Source organism: Vidua chalybeata, chromosome 5 (assembly GCF_026979565.1).
Source record: "Vidua chalybeata isolate OUT-0048 chromosome 5, bVidCha1 merged haplotype, whole genome shotgun sequence".
NCBI classification, from domain to species: Eukaryota; Metazoa; Chordata; class Aves; order Passeriformes; family Viduidae; genus Vidua; species Vidua chalybeata.
Genome location: NC_071534.1, coordinates 7,428,623 through 7,442,384, shown reverse-complemented (window position 1 = coordinate 7,442,384; position 13,762 = coordinate 7,428,623). Strand labels below are relative to the sequence as shown.

The following is a 13,762-nucleotide window of genomic DNA, read 5'->3' as shown; positions in this document are numbered from 1 at the left end:
AATCAATTAACTAACTCAATTACTTTCTGAATTTTTTTTAGAATTGAGGTTGTTCAGCCTGGAAAAGGGAAGACTCCAGGGACCTCATTTCAGCCTTCCAGTACTTAAAAGGGGTGTATAGAAATAGGGAGAGCTACTTTTTATATGGGCAGGTAGTCATAGGACAAGGGGGATATGTTTTAAACCAAAAGAGGAGAGATTTAGATTTGATATTGGGAAGAAATCCTTTAATATGAGGGTATACAGCACTGGTACAGGTTGCCCAGAGAACCTGTGGCTGCCCCATCCCTGGAAATGTTCAAGGCCACGTTTTGCTCAGGAGCTCTAAACAACCTTGGATAGTGGAAGGTGCCCCTACCCATGGCAGGGCCTTGGATCTGGGTGATCTTTAATGCCCCCTCCAACCCAAACCATTCTGTGATGACAATACAATTCTGTTATGAAGGTGTATAAATGCTTCAGTTCTAACTCCAGATCATGCGCTCCTTGCCTTCAGAGCAGGTGTTTTGTTTCACTTGACGCAAGGGAAAACAGAAGCTAAACCAGCTTTCAGGCCAGGCGTGCCCTGGCCATGGAGCTAACTGGGACAATTAGTTCAGATGTAATTATGCCCTTACTGCTTTTACTTTCTGTGTGGGATCACAGGCTGCTACTTGTGACTACAGAGCCACTCTAGCACAAGGAAGTCACCATAGAAGAAAAGAGAGGGAGCCACAACAGTTTGCCTCTTTCTCAGTTTTTTTCCAGGTAGGGATTGTGGGTCATGGTAGAAGACAAAGAGATAAAAGTGGTCAATCAGATTCTTCTGTCCTTTGAACAGACATACCCCAAATGTGCTAGTGCTTTGTCATTCCCTAGTGCTTTGTCATGTCTGAACTTCAAATGCAATAGTGGATGGGAAATTCCACTATATCCTTTGGGAAACTGTCCAACAATCATGAGATGTTTTTTTTTTCCTTTCTCCCTCCCTAAAAGAGTAGACTAAATGATGACGTAGTTTCTCTTTATAGTCTGTAGATTAGTCCACACATACCAGAGCTATTCCTCTCAACCCATGTGGTTTACAGCCTTCAAATAGCTTGTGTCTTGTGTCATGTCCTAGTTACCTGTTAATCAAATTCTTATGTTCCTATGTTTTGTTAATTAATTTCTGTGATCATTTTGCAATGAGTTCCAGACCTACGTAGAGATCCGCAGAGAGAGCCAAAGAACAGAGAAAAATCAGAGAGAACTTTTTAAACTCAGCTAGAAGAGGCCAGGAGTATTTGCCCACCTTGCCCCATGAAAATCAATGGAGATTTTTGAAATTTTTCTTGTTCTCTGGATGCCTTCTGGTACCCCCTTTTGGGTCTGAGAAAACCAGCTATGGACACCACTTTCCATAAGTTGCCCTGTGGCCATTGCAGAGAGCTCAGCAGCTCTGCTCTTCGACCAAAGTCACTTTCTGCATTTGCATATGAAACTAAAAAGACACCAGTGGGGTTATTTTGGTGTTACTCTCATACTTCAAGCTTAAATGTGGTGTTTGCCTGTTCTCAGTCTTTGTGTTTGTTTCCCAGCTCTTATCACCCACTATGTATGTGCTGTTGGTTTTGTTTTTTGTTTTTTTCACCTGCAGTAGAAGCAGTGAATTAGATCCATCGTATCCTTGTGAAGTAGTAACAGAAAAATACATTTTTCTTCAGCAGGATGTGTCACTGATGGAGTCTGAAGAAACCAGCGAAGGAGGTACCACTCCCCCAGGAGCCAGCAGCATCCCTGGGGAAGCCTGGGATTCTTCAGCTGTGGAAGGAGAGCATCATGCCACTCACACAGCAGCTGAAATGAGCACCAGCCCATCTAACTCTGCAAAGGGAGCAGAGCTCAACACGCCCAAGGACTGCCTTGCTGCTCCAGGGAAAGCAGCAGAGATGCTGGGCAGACCCTCTAACCCTATGCAAAAAGTGCCAGCAGGACTGGAACAAGGCCAAGGGGATACAGAGCCTCAAAAGGGACTCTCAGAACTGGAAGGAGAAATGCTTTTAGAGGAGGGTGGACTGGATTATTCTCTGAAACTTAAGCAATTGGAACTGGTTGACCTGGAAAGCAACCAGGACCCTTCCTCTCACAGCAGAGTCCAGGATGAGCCAGCCCCTGGCAGCCCCGTCCTGCAGGCTGTGAAGCTCAGCACTGAGTTTCCTCAGTGCCGGGCAGAACTGGCTTTTCATGGCTCAGACCCTCAGCAAACAAAATCCCCTTTGGCTGATGCCATTTCCTCTCAGAGAGAGACACCTAAGTGCTTTTTGGTGTGTAAAACAGTTTCAGAAGGGCATTATAAGGCTGAACCCTTTCTGGATAACATCTCCAAGGATTCTTTGCAGGAGGTCGATGCTGGTGCAGAGCAGGAGCAAAGCACCAAAAAGTTGGCACCAGCACCTGATGAGCAGCCTACCTCAGAGGGAGCAGTAGAAGACACAGCTAAACCTTACACTTCTGAAGATGTTCAGGAAAGCTTAAGAGCACCCCAGGGTTTGGAAAAGAATACAGAATCTTCCTCTTCCCATCAGTTTTCTTCCACCTTAACATGTGACAGCCAAATGAGTTCACTACAAGAGGGAAACACCTCAGCTGGTGAAACAAGGAATACCAGCATGGTCAAAGACCAGGGAATGGTTCCTGAAGAGAACTCATCTGCTTCCAAATGCCTTAATCTAGAAGATGATCACAGAGAAACTGAGGGCAGACCTGCCCCTTCAGCAGAGAGTGCTTTCCAAGGAAAGAGTACTGCTAAAAGGACAGAGGAAGTGAATGCTTCACAGCATAAGGAGCCAGCCTGGGAGGAGGCAGCATCTGAATTTCAGCAAGAAGAGGAGGAGGAAGAGTGCAAAGAGCAGAATCTGCCAGAAGAAGGCAAACCTTTGGAGCTCAAAGATCAGAAAAACAAGGAACAAAATGAGCAGGAGCAACTGCAGAGGGAAGAGCTCAGACTGGGGGAAGACTTGAAACTAGAGGCTCTGTCATCAGCTTTTGGGTCAGAGATACCTTCTGTTCCCAGGCATAATTTGGATGCATGTGTTTTGGAGTATGCTTCTTTGTCTGAGCAAACAGGATCAGCATTTCCTCCTGGGGAACCTGTCTCTGTGGATCAGCATCCTGGTGAGGACATTATGCTGAAAGCTCATGTCACAGAAGAAGGTTCTGGATGTCAGCCACCTGCCGTCGACCCTCTGTCCTCAAAAAACCAGAACCCAGGGGGGGAAACTCCACACATGTGCCATGTCTCTGACCAAGCAGAAGACCTGGAGGACTCTGGCCACTTTTCCATCCGTGGTCAGGATATTGGAGAAGCTCACTGGGATGATAAGACACAACTGGGCAGGGAGAATGAGCACAGTGATGGTCATGGAAAAGCTGTCCAGAGGTTTAATAAAAGAGATGCTGCATCACTCTGTGAAGGGGTAACAGCACCTTTTAGCGCAGAGAACCCAGAGGCCCTTGTTTCAGCACACCCTTCCTCTGCTACCAGTCACTTGGAGCCACCTGATCTTATAGATCTTCATCCTATAACAGGAAAAGCTGAGCTTTGGGACCTCATTCCAGCTTCCCCCTCAGAGATCACCTCAGCAGTATCAGCGTCTGTTCCAGAGCAGGAGGGTGCCAGAATAGCCTCTGTGACCCCTGAACACTGTCCTGGCACCAGCCTGAATGAGCTGCCAGACTCTGCAGGGAAGCCACCCAATCAAGCTGCTCCTGCACAAGGGTGGGACCCAACACCAGCAGAAACTGTTGTAAGGACAGGTGCAAGGGAGGCCAAGACTTCCCATGAACTCCTTACTTCTGAGGAAGGCTTTCATGAGGACCCTAGTGGCCCATCTTCTTTCTCTGTAATGTACACGAGCTCCCTTCCTCTGCAAGGGAGCTTTCCTAGGGATAGGAGGTCTGTGGCTAGTATTGTAGGGCCTCTGGAAGCATCCCAAACACCAGGAAGGACTTCCACTCCCCTGAGCCACCCTGAGACAATTCAGCAAAGTTATCCCCAAAAAAGTGCCATTATACAAGGAAAAGAAACGGCAGCAAATGTGGATCGTAAAACACAAGTGCCTTTATTTGATGAGCCTGACTGCAGTTTATACCAAAAAGAGCCTGGATCCAGAATTTCCAGTGTGCTGAGCACCCTAACGTGGCCCTCCGAAGATGATACGGTCCTTGCTGTGAACCAGCAAGGACAACCTCTGTCCCCTGTGTCCCACTCAAGCCTACCTCTGGTGTCTGAGTCTGATGCCAAACAGCTTCCTCATCCTCCTTCCCACGTCCAAAGGCCCAGTCAAGCTCAGGCCCCTGCACTCCATGCAAATCACGTTGTTCCACCTCCAGCCCCTGAAGGTTACCAGCTGCTGGCTCCTAGACCGCACTCCAGGCCCCCCCTCAGCTGTGGGATGGATGATGGTAAGCTGAGAGCCTTTCACCCTCCTCCAAGCCATCCTCTCCGAACTGCCACCTCTGCATCTGATGCCAACTCCGTGGCCTCTGCTTCTGATGGAGAAAGTCTAGCAGAGAGAGACGACCTTGTTCCAGTGAGTGGAGAGTGGGATCTTGGTGACGCAGATCCCCATGATACAGAGACTTCTGATGACTCAGGGGTCAGTTTGGTGACCAAAAGTTTTTTGGCTCTTGGAAATGAAATGTTGGTTGGCTGCTCTGACACCAGCCCTGAAACAGCAGATCCCCACATGGATATAGAGAGTGGAAAATCCTCACCTGACCACCCTTCTTGGCCCTCGTTGGAAGGCCTGATAACATCCCCAGACTCCAAAAGCAGAGACTCTCCACAGCTCCTTCCAATGCTTGCATTCACCAATCCCATCCACTTCCTCCAGCTCAGCCCTCCGTCGCCACCGACCACCAGAACAACCTGCCAGGACGAGGAGCTGCGATGGGAGCAGCCCGCAGGTAGCTTTGGTGGGGACACAAAGAACATCCAGGCTCCACTGGCAGTCACAGAGAAAACAGAAGGTGAGAGGAGGGTCAGGCAAAGGCTGGAAGGAGAACACCAGCCAAAGGCAGAAAGGGCCAAACATGCACCCTTGGAAAAATCATCAAGTTGGCCAGACAAAAAAACTATTGGGGTAGCTGTGCAGGACCCAGCAGCCAATCAAGAAAACCCAATTAAAAGCCGAGTAAAAACCAAGGACTGGCACCGTCAGGGCCTGAAGAGGATGTCAGTACCACCAGACATCTTGCAGCGTGAGTCCTCTCTTCCATTTCCCTTCCTCCTTCCTCCCTCCAACTTAGAACAGTTATCAAGAAGCAGGATTAAATTAAATAGACAGTGTAATGGAGAGGCATGAGAGCTTAGCATGGCTCTTGTGCCTTTCTGGTGATACTCCCTGCTCCAACCCTACAGCCCTCTCCTATCCTGCCCCAAGCTTCCCTTTCCAGCTGTCCCCTCCTTCCTCTCTGCTGCCCCTTGTATCCTGCTTGTTCCCTTGAGTAGGGATGTAGTCTGGGGCTCAGTCTTCTCATTCCACACTAATACCTGCAACAATAAACTTACTTCATGGATCCCCGAGGCAGTAAAGAAGAGCCATGCATACACCCTCAGTAGCCCATATCTCTTATCAGTTGTTTATTTGCTGCCTCCCCTTATTTTGCAACTGGCACTTTTAGGTTCCCACTTGACCTTCTAAAAAAGATGATTTTCCTGTGAGCACAAGATTTGAGAGTTCAGATAAGAATGGAAACTTGTCAAACCCAAGGTCCCAGCTTGCACAGAAGTCAAATCACTGATGTCACAAGTGGAAAACATGCATCTTCTGTAATGCAGCTCATTCAGCAGTACTTGCTATCAGGATGTATGTCTGTTCTTTACTATATCTTATGTGAACTTTAAATAATTGCTTCTTTTTAGTTCTTACTTTAATCTATTTTTGAAGCTCTGAAACATGCTCTGATATTTTTGGCACAGAGGAAAAGGAATGTGATATGGAAGGGAGTAAAAAGGTTTGGCAGAACTTGAATCTCAAGATTTGTTCATATGTTTCACTTGTAATTTCTTGATTCCAAAATTTTAAATATTCAAGACAATAGTATTGTCTTTCCCCTTATCCATAACTGCAGCTCAGTCTTTGGGCTTTCTTCCTTTTTCTGCTTCCAGTTATTTCAGATTTGGAATTTCTTCACACCTTATTTGATTAAATCCCTCACAAACCAAAAGGACTTCTCCAATTTTACACTTTGGCTCCACTGATCTCCTGATGCCTGGCCCTAGTAGCTGAAAGTGTAAGGACAGCACCAAACAGGGCACACAGGCAATGTCTTTGCTTGCATAACTGGAGAGGGAAGCTCTTTAAGAGTTACTGTCACTGCCTAAAATGTCACCTTTTTCTTTGTGTGAAAAGTAAATGTGGCTAACACATGTAAAGTGTAAGTAGTGTCAAGGATTATTAAAACTAGAATGTTTCTGACCCAGAAATAAATGCCATGGGGGCACCTGTACTCCAGCTCAAGATTGCCACTTAGGTGGGGTATAGGTAAGTGGTATCTGTGTGTCATCTGGATTGTAGATTAAGTCTAAAAATTGACTGATGTGTTTACTTTCCAATTGTCTTCTATGCAGAGGTTTCTTCTGTTCCTTCAGAGGAAGAAGCTCACAAGGCACACAGGGAACCACCAGTCAGCTCAGAAACAGTTATAATGCGGTGAGTCTCTCAAAGACCCTTAGAATTTGCCCCAATCCCTGTGCAGCACAGACACCTCCATTGTTTCTGAGTTATCAAAGATGATGATAAAGAGTGGAAAACTTTAATTAAATGCCCTAGGCCTGTGTTTCAGTCTATGCTCTCTTGAGGAGGACCCTACTGCAACAGAGGTCTTTCTGTGCCTTCAGGACAGCCTTTCCATTAAGTCAAACTTTTCCCTTTGTGTCAAGTAAAGCTTGACACAAGTGGAGCTTGAGCTTGTTGGAAAAGAAGAGCTCCCTGTTGTGGCAGAGCAGATTCTAAGGTTTGGACAAGCCATCTCTGGTGCTGTGCCCTTTGCTCACTCTGTGTTTTGAAATCCTTATTCCCTGGCAGAGAGAAGAAACCTGCAGACACAACAGAGAACTTCAAGCGCCGGCACTCCAAACTGATCAACTCCTGTAAGTACCTCCTGCCTGGCAGGAGGGGTTGCTGTGGCAGTCCCCTCTCTGCCAGCATCTCTCATCCTTGCAGTGAGCAAAAAGGAGAGGGACTCCTGCCACGTGGTGGTTGTGAGGGTGTAGTGTTAGAGAGCAGGGAAAGCAGCTGGAATCCTGCAGTACACTCGGGCAGCTGGTGAGCTTTGCCTGAATTTGACTGTCCCAGTCCGGGGCAGAGTTTTCTCCAGGTTGAAGCAGAGGGTGAGTTGCTACTATAGAAAAGATAAATATATGTGTCTTTCTCCACAGCAAGATTGCTGTATCAGGAGTACAGTGATGTGGCTCTGAACAAGGCCATCCAAAGCCAGAAGAGAGTGGATTATCCAGAGGATATAGAGTCAAGTTTCCCAAGTTCCCCGAGGCTACGGAGGAAAGTACTGTCTCCCCAGGACTCATATTTGCAACGTCTGTCAGTCTCATCTAACGCATCCCTCTGGCAGGACATCCCCGTGATACGGGGCAGCAGAATGCTGCTTAACATGTCCCGTGAGGACCAGAGGCTGCAAGAGGTAAGGGGCAGATGTGACACAGTAAATGGGTGATCTTGTAGTCAAGAAAGAGTCTCTGGAAGAGGGGTTAAAGCAGAGAGCAAAATCTGTGATGTGGGAATGCAGGTGGTTGAGGCAGAGGTCATTTCTACCCCTGAAAGCAGCATGGGGTGTGAAGTACAGCAATGCTGAAATGCTGAATTTTAGAGAAAAGCAGCATTGAAGAATGTACTCTGCACTATAAATAACTCCAAGAAAATGGACATGAGGAAAAGTGGGAACAAGATAAGGAGTTTTGAGTATGCTCAATGCAAAAGGGTGTGTAAAAGTAGAAGACTTGCAGCATTCTCCCATACATAAGCTTGTGAGAAATGCTAATAAAACCACAGTAAATTCTATTTTCTGTGGTAGAATATGAGTTTAGCAAATTGACTTGTGTGAGCTGCAGAGCTGAGATGTATGGGTTCAGCACAATGGTACAGAGAAACTGGGTAAAGAAAATGAGAGGATCTGAGAAGTGGACAGGAGGACCCAGAGAAAGAGGTGAAAACGATGGCATGGGAAGCGTGATGAAGGAGAAAAGGTGTGTGGTATGGATGGTGGAGTTTATGGGAGCTTGTGAAAGTGGTGTTGAGGGGAAGTAAAAAGTAAAATGAGAGCAAGTAGCTATTTTTAAGTCATACCACAAGTCTGTTTTTTAAAGAAAGTCTATAATAGCATGCTTGCCCTTCCTTTCTAAAGCCTCTCTTCTGTAATTACACACATCCTTGCAAGATGTGCTGGGAGGATTTCCTGCTTTGCCCTGTCTCTTCTCTGTAAGATTCCTCACAGACTTGCACAGTGTACTGATGCTGTGCTTCCTTGTTTTCTCTCCCAAGGCCAAGTTTGAGCTGATAATATCTGAGGCTTCCTACCTGCGCAGTTTGAACGTGGCAGTGGATCACTTCCAGCGCTCAGCAGAGCTCCAGGCGATGCTCACCAACCAGGAGCGCCAGTGGCTCTTCTCCCGCCTCTCCGATGTGCGCGATGTCAGCGCCAGGTGAGACGTGGCCCTTTGCTTCCAGGTCTAACAGGCACATGGTGCTTCCATCAGGAACGTTTCTCACTCCTCTTCTGCATGTTCACTGTTCAAGGCAGATACAGCACCTAGTGATGACACACCAACAATGCCTGGAAAGGAATATTTGCCTTTTAAGGTGACAGGGCAGCGTGAATTCTGGTGTTAAATCCCAGATATTATGGCTCGGTTGTGCACAGAGCACACTGCAGGGGATCCAAATGGTTATGTAGCCTTGTGCTACTGCTTTCAACTACAATTAAACTTGACTAACTAGACCCCAGTCCAAACCCCAAGCTTCTGCCAAATACAAGACAAAAGGAGCAGCTGCATGAGCCCCGATGAAAAGTGGGGGGAAAAAAAGGGAAAGCAGTAAGTTACAACCATCACTTGGCAGAAACTAATGTGAATCAATAGAGCGTAATTCGTGAAATGTGGACGTGACCCCACATGCAAGGAATCCTGTATGTTGTAGGATTCTGTTCTGCTTTTCCTCCTGCAAGGCTTGACTACATAAGTCACTAAGCTGGTAAGGTTTGCTGCTACCTTTTCCATTTCTACCAGCAAGATTATTCTGGTGAGGTCTTAGTTTTCAGCTTTCCTGACCATGCCTGACCTCTCAAGAACAGAGGTCTTTTGCCTCTGCTTTTTCCTTGCTGATACCAAGCCCTATATTGTCATTATCCAGATATTACACTCTCTATTGAAAGAAAGAGCTGTCTTCTGCTTGTCTGTGGGCTGTCAGGGTTTTAGAAGACTAAATGACACTGATATTTCCCTCTCCTTTTTTGGCACCACATCCATGTGCTGCAGTTTCCTCTTTGACTTGGAGGAGAAATTTGAAGAGGACATGTTCACCTTCCGTGTGTGTGACGTGGCTCTGAAACACGCCCCCGACTTCCGCCGGGTGTATCTGCCATATGTGACAAACCAGACATATCAGGAACAAACCTTCCAGAGGCTCCTGTAAGTTTTTCTCATTTGCTGCACCCTTCTTCTCCTTATTTCCATGGATATGGACTCTTTCAAACGATGGGGAATATGCAGGAATGGGCTGTTGAGCAGTGCTCTTGCTACGCCCCCAGAAGAACCTTCTTCAATTCAGTGTCATTTGGGACGGCAGGACAGAGCTCCTGCAGGCTTCTCTCCCATAGCATTGGAGAGGAAAAGAATATGTAATATCTGATCTTGTTGTAGGCTGTTCTCTGTCTGCCCTCTACTGAAGAGAGCAAAAATGACCGTCCTGGATAATGGTTTTCAGTCTTGGTCACTGAGAACCAGAGTGCAAACCACCACTGTCCCCATGAAAGGAGCACTGCTGATAGAGGGAGTTGAAATGTAGATGTTACTTCTGGCTTTTACTCCAGAGACCTGTGGAAAGAGGAGAGAGATAATAACAGCTGTACTGCCATCCTGTAGCTGTTAGAAACCCATAGTTGCTCTTCAGCAGCAGAGCGATGCAGTTTCTTGACGCCTGTTGCTCCAGGGACAAAACCTGACTGTTGGGAGTACTCCAGCATTCCCTGAAATCTGATACTACAAAGGTTATTTATTTACTCTGATACCTGGATGTCTTTTTTTTTCTTTGTCACTCACACAGAAATGGAAATGCAGGGTTCCAGCAAGTCCTGGAGAGACTGGAAAGTGATCCAGTGTGCCAGCGCCTCTCGCTTAAATCCTTCCTCATCCTCCCCTTCCAGCGCATCACTCGACTCAAGCTCCTCCTACAGGTAACTGTGGTGATTCTGCCTTCCCTCAAGTTTGCCTAAAGCTGTGTCTGGAAGCAGCTGAGGGAGTTGGGAAAGGGGCTCAGTTGAGAAAAGGAGGCTCAGGGGGGACCTTCTGGCTCTCCACAACTCCCTGACAGGATGGTGCAGCCGGCGGGAGGTCAGGCTCTGCTCCCAGGGAACAGGGACAGGACAAGAGGAAATGGCCTCAAGCTGTATTAGGGAAGGTTCAGGTTGAACATCAGGAGGAATTTCTTCCCAGAATGAGTTGGGAGGCATTGGGCTGGGGGCAGCCCGGGGGCATGATGCAGTCCCCATCCCTGGAGGTGTTCAGGAAATGATGGATGTGGCACTGTGTGAGGTATTGCTGTTGGTGAATCATTTAGGGCTTTGTTGTGACACTACTTTAATTGTACCCCAGTAAAGAATTTATGGAGTCTTCTCAGAACATGCTGATTTACATTTTATTGAACTTTCTGGCTTCCTGCTAGGAAAACAAAGCAAGGGTTCCTTGGCTGCCCTCTAGAAGACAGTCTGTGTCTATGCTTTGCCTGCAAAGTTGACTAATAAAGAGCCATCCAGACAGGGAATCAGGCAGTCCCTAAAGAATTAATTTGAGCTGTTTCTATGAAATTCTTCTTTTTGATTATTTGAGCTTCTTTTTAATAGGAGAAAAGGACAATTCTCTTCTGTTCATACATCCATTTGTGGTTTAACTAGTGGTTGCTTCCTATGCCATGTAACTTCTATGTGATAATTAATACAATTTAGATTTACAGTATGGTCAGTATGACTTAAAAGTGACATTCTGCATCTCAATTTTTTGGCTTTCTTGTCTCCACATGTCATCAGCTACTTCTGCGTTATTATTTATTGTACTCTTCAGTGGTGGCAATGTCCACCTTTCCCTGTTTGCCTCATGAAAATAATCTTTTCTCACACAGAATATCCTGAAAAGAACTCGGCCCAAGTCTGAGGAGGAAGTGCAAGCAACACAGGCCTATGATGCACTTGAAAAGGTAAAGGTGCCTACCCTTTCTGCAGCCTTACCTTTGTCTCTAATTAGTCATCAACTCCCACCCTTGCTCCTGCAAGAAAATCTTGCTTTAAAAAACCCCATAGCATTACTCTATTGCATCCCTTCCTCTTACCCTGTTTTATTATAGAGAAAAGGTTTAAAGTTTTCTGGGACAAATGGTTATCTAAAATTTGTACAGCTTCCAAAGGTGGATTGTTCTGTCTAGTGATGATTTGACCTTCCAAAGGAGAGCCACAAGGATGGTGAAGGGCCTGGAGGTGAAGACAAAAGGAGTGGCTGATGTCACTTGGTCTGTTCAGCTGGAGAAGAGGAGACTGAGGCCAGAGCTCACAGCAGTTCTGCAGCTTCCTCACAAGGGGAAGAGGAGGGGCAGCTCTGATCTCTGCTCTGTGTGACCAGGGACAGGACCCGGAGAATGGCTGGAGCTGTGTCAGGGAAGGGTTAGGTTGGATATCAGGCAAAAGTTCTTCCCCCAGAGGGTGCTGGGGCACTGCCCAGGCTCCCCAGGGAATGGTCATGGCCCCAAGGCTGCCAGAGCTCCAGGTGCATTTGGACAATGCTCTCAGGTACAGGGTGGGATTGTTGGAGCATTTGTGCAGGGCCAGGAGTTGGACTCAATGATCCTTGTGTGTGCCTTCTAGCTCAGCATATTCTCTAATTGTAATATATACTTTTTTTGCAGGAGGATGCCTAAGGAATTTGTCACTTATGCTGACACCTGAGGGGCTCCTGGGAGTAGTACTGATCCCACCATGCAGTTCTGCTCCCACCTCACTGCTCATCTGTTTTCCTCTGCAGCTCATCAAGGATTGCAATGAGAATGTCCAGCGCATGAAGAGCACTGAAGAGCTGATCTACCTCAGCCAGAAGATTGAATTTGAGTGTAAGGTGAGCTCATCCATTTCCTGGGCCTTGCTCTACCCTAATGTATTTTTTGTCTTTCCCCACAAAGCCACTTTTTGTTCTCCTCTCAGATATACACACAGCTGTTGAGCCAGAACAGGCCAGCTCAACATCAGTGCTTCCCTTGCCCAATCATTCATGTCAGCCTTCTCATGAAGGTGCCTGCCATGACTTACACCTCTCCAGCTGGAGAACTGAAGGCACAGTTCCTCAAGAGAAAGGCAGAAATGCAAATCCAAAACTCACAGGGACCCTTTTTCTTGTGCATAAATATTTATTTTTGTCTTGCAGATATTCCCACTCATCTCACAGTCGAGGCGACTTGTGAAGTGTGGTGAATTGACAGCACTGGACTTCAACAACCTGAGTCCAAAATGGAAAGTCACGACCCGGCCCATCTACTTGCACCTTTTCAATGACTGTCTGCTCCTGTCTCGGCCCAAGGAGTGAGTGCTTCAACACAATTCTTGCTGCCCCTTCTAAAATACCTGTCTCTTTTGGTGTCTGTGCTTTGATGACAGAGTCCTTTCCCTCTGCCTGCCAGCAAGTGGCAGCCTTTGTCAAGTCACTCTCCTGTCCCGACCTGATGTGAGTATCATGCAAGTATGTGGAAATTGATAGTCCCAACTCTTAATTACATATTGTAATACAAAAACATACCTTGTGGTCCCTAGCACAACACTTCTCTTCTGCCTTTGCATCTCTACAATGTGAAACACTTGAACAATAACCATTTATTCTAGTTTTACTTGGTAAATAATTTCTTCCTAAAGCACAGTATAAGGACTAGTGAATGTGCAAATCACTGGCTTGTCAAGAGCTGTTAGTTAGTTGTGTTGGGGTTTTGAGGGTGGTGGGATTGTTTTTAAGCTGTAAGCTAGCAAACAAAATTCTGACAGGACAGAATATTTCTACCCTTTTCATTTTTAAATCCTTTCTTCTCTGGTCTTCTGAGACTTCTGACAAGAGCACTGCTTAGGATGTCTGAAGCAGACAAAGACTCATTAAAAGCTTTTTGCTTTCTTGCAGACTACATGACTCACTATGTAACCCTCATCACCTTAAAACTCACACCTTGTTTTGTTCCTCCTCTTGATCTCCAGGGGTGGACGTTTTGTTGTGTTTGACCACGCTGCTTTCTCATACGTGCGCGGGGAGAAGTGCGAGATGAAACTCCACGGAGCCAACAAGAATCTGTTCCGTCTCTTTCTGCTTCAGAACAACCAGGGAAAAAGAGTGGAGTTCTTGTTTCGGACAGAGACACAGTAAGAGCTCAAGTTTACCTTTGGTATATCCCGTTACCATGGCCAGACACCTCTTAGTAGCCTGATGGTTGTCCCTCAGCTACTCAAATGCTGAAATACTAAATGCAACTGCTGAGCAGAGGTCTTG

At 46.5% G+C, this 13,762-nt stretch overlaps 1 protein-coding gene across 4 annotated transcripts in view; it reads left to right on the top strand.

Moving 5' to 3' along the window:
* The window catches only part of ARHGEF5 (Rho guanine nucleotide exchange factor 5), a 33,849-nt gene that overhangs the window by 17,547 nt on the left and 2,540 nt on the right, over positions 1-13,762 (top strand). For 3 of the 4 annotated variants that reach the window (XM_053942768.1, XM_053942766.1, XM_053942765.1), the window contains exons 2-12: positions 1,686-5,223; positions 6,596-6,677; positions 7,053-7,117; positions 7,406-7,665; positions 8,523-8,683; positions 9,515-9,667; positions 10,302-10,431; positions 11,373-11,447; positions 12,266-12,355; positions 12,662-12,816; positions 13,474-13,635. In XM_053942768.1, coding sequence (XP_053798743.1) covers positions 1,701-5,223; positions 6,596-6,677; positions 7,053-7,117; positions 7,406-7,665; positions 8,523-8,683; positions 9,515-9,667; positions 10,302-10,431; positions 11,373-11,447; positions 12,266-12,355; positions 12,662-12,816; positions 13,474-13,635 — 4,856 coding nt within the window. In that variant the 5' untranslated portion in view covers positions 1,686-1,700. Of the gene's footprint in view, positions 1-1,685; positions 5,224-6,595; positions 6,678-7,052; positions 7,118-7,405; positions 7,666-8,522; positions 8,684-9,514; positions 9,668-10,301; positions 10,432-11,372; positions 11,448-12,265; positions 12,356-12,661; positions 12,959-13,473; positions 13,636-13,762 lie in introns of those variants that run through there. The other variant, XR_008430939.1, reaches the window with a different exon arrangement.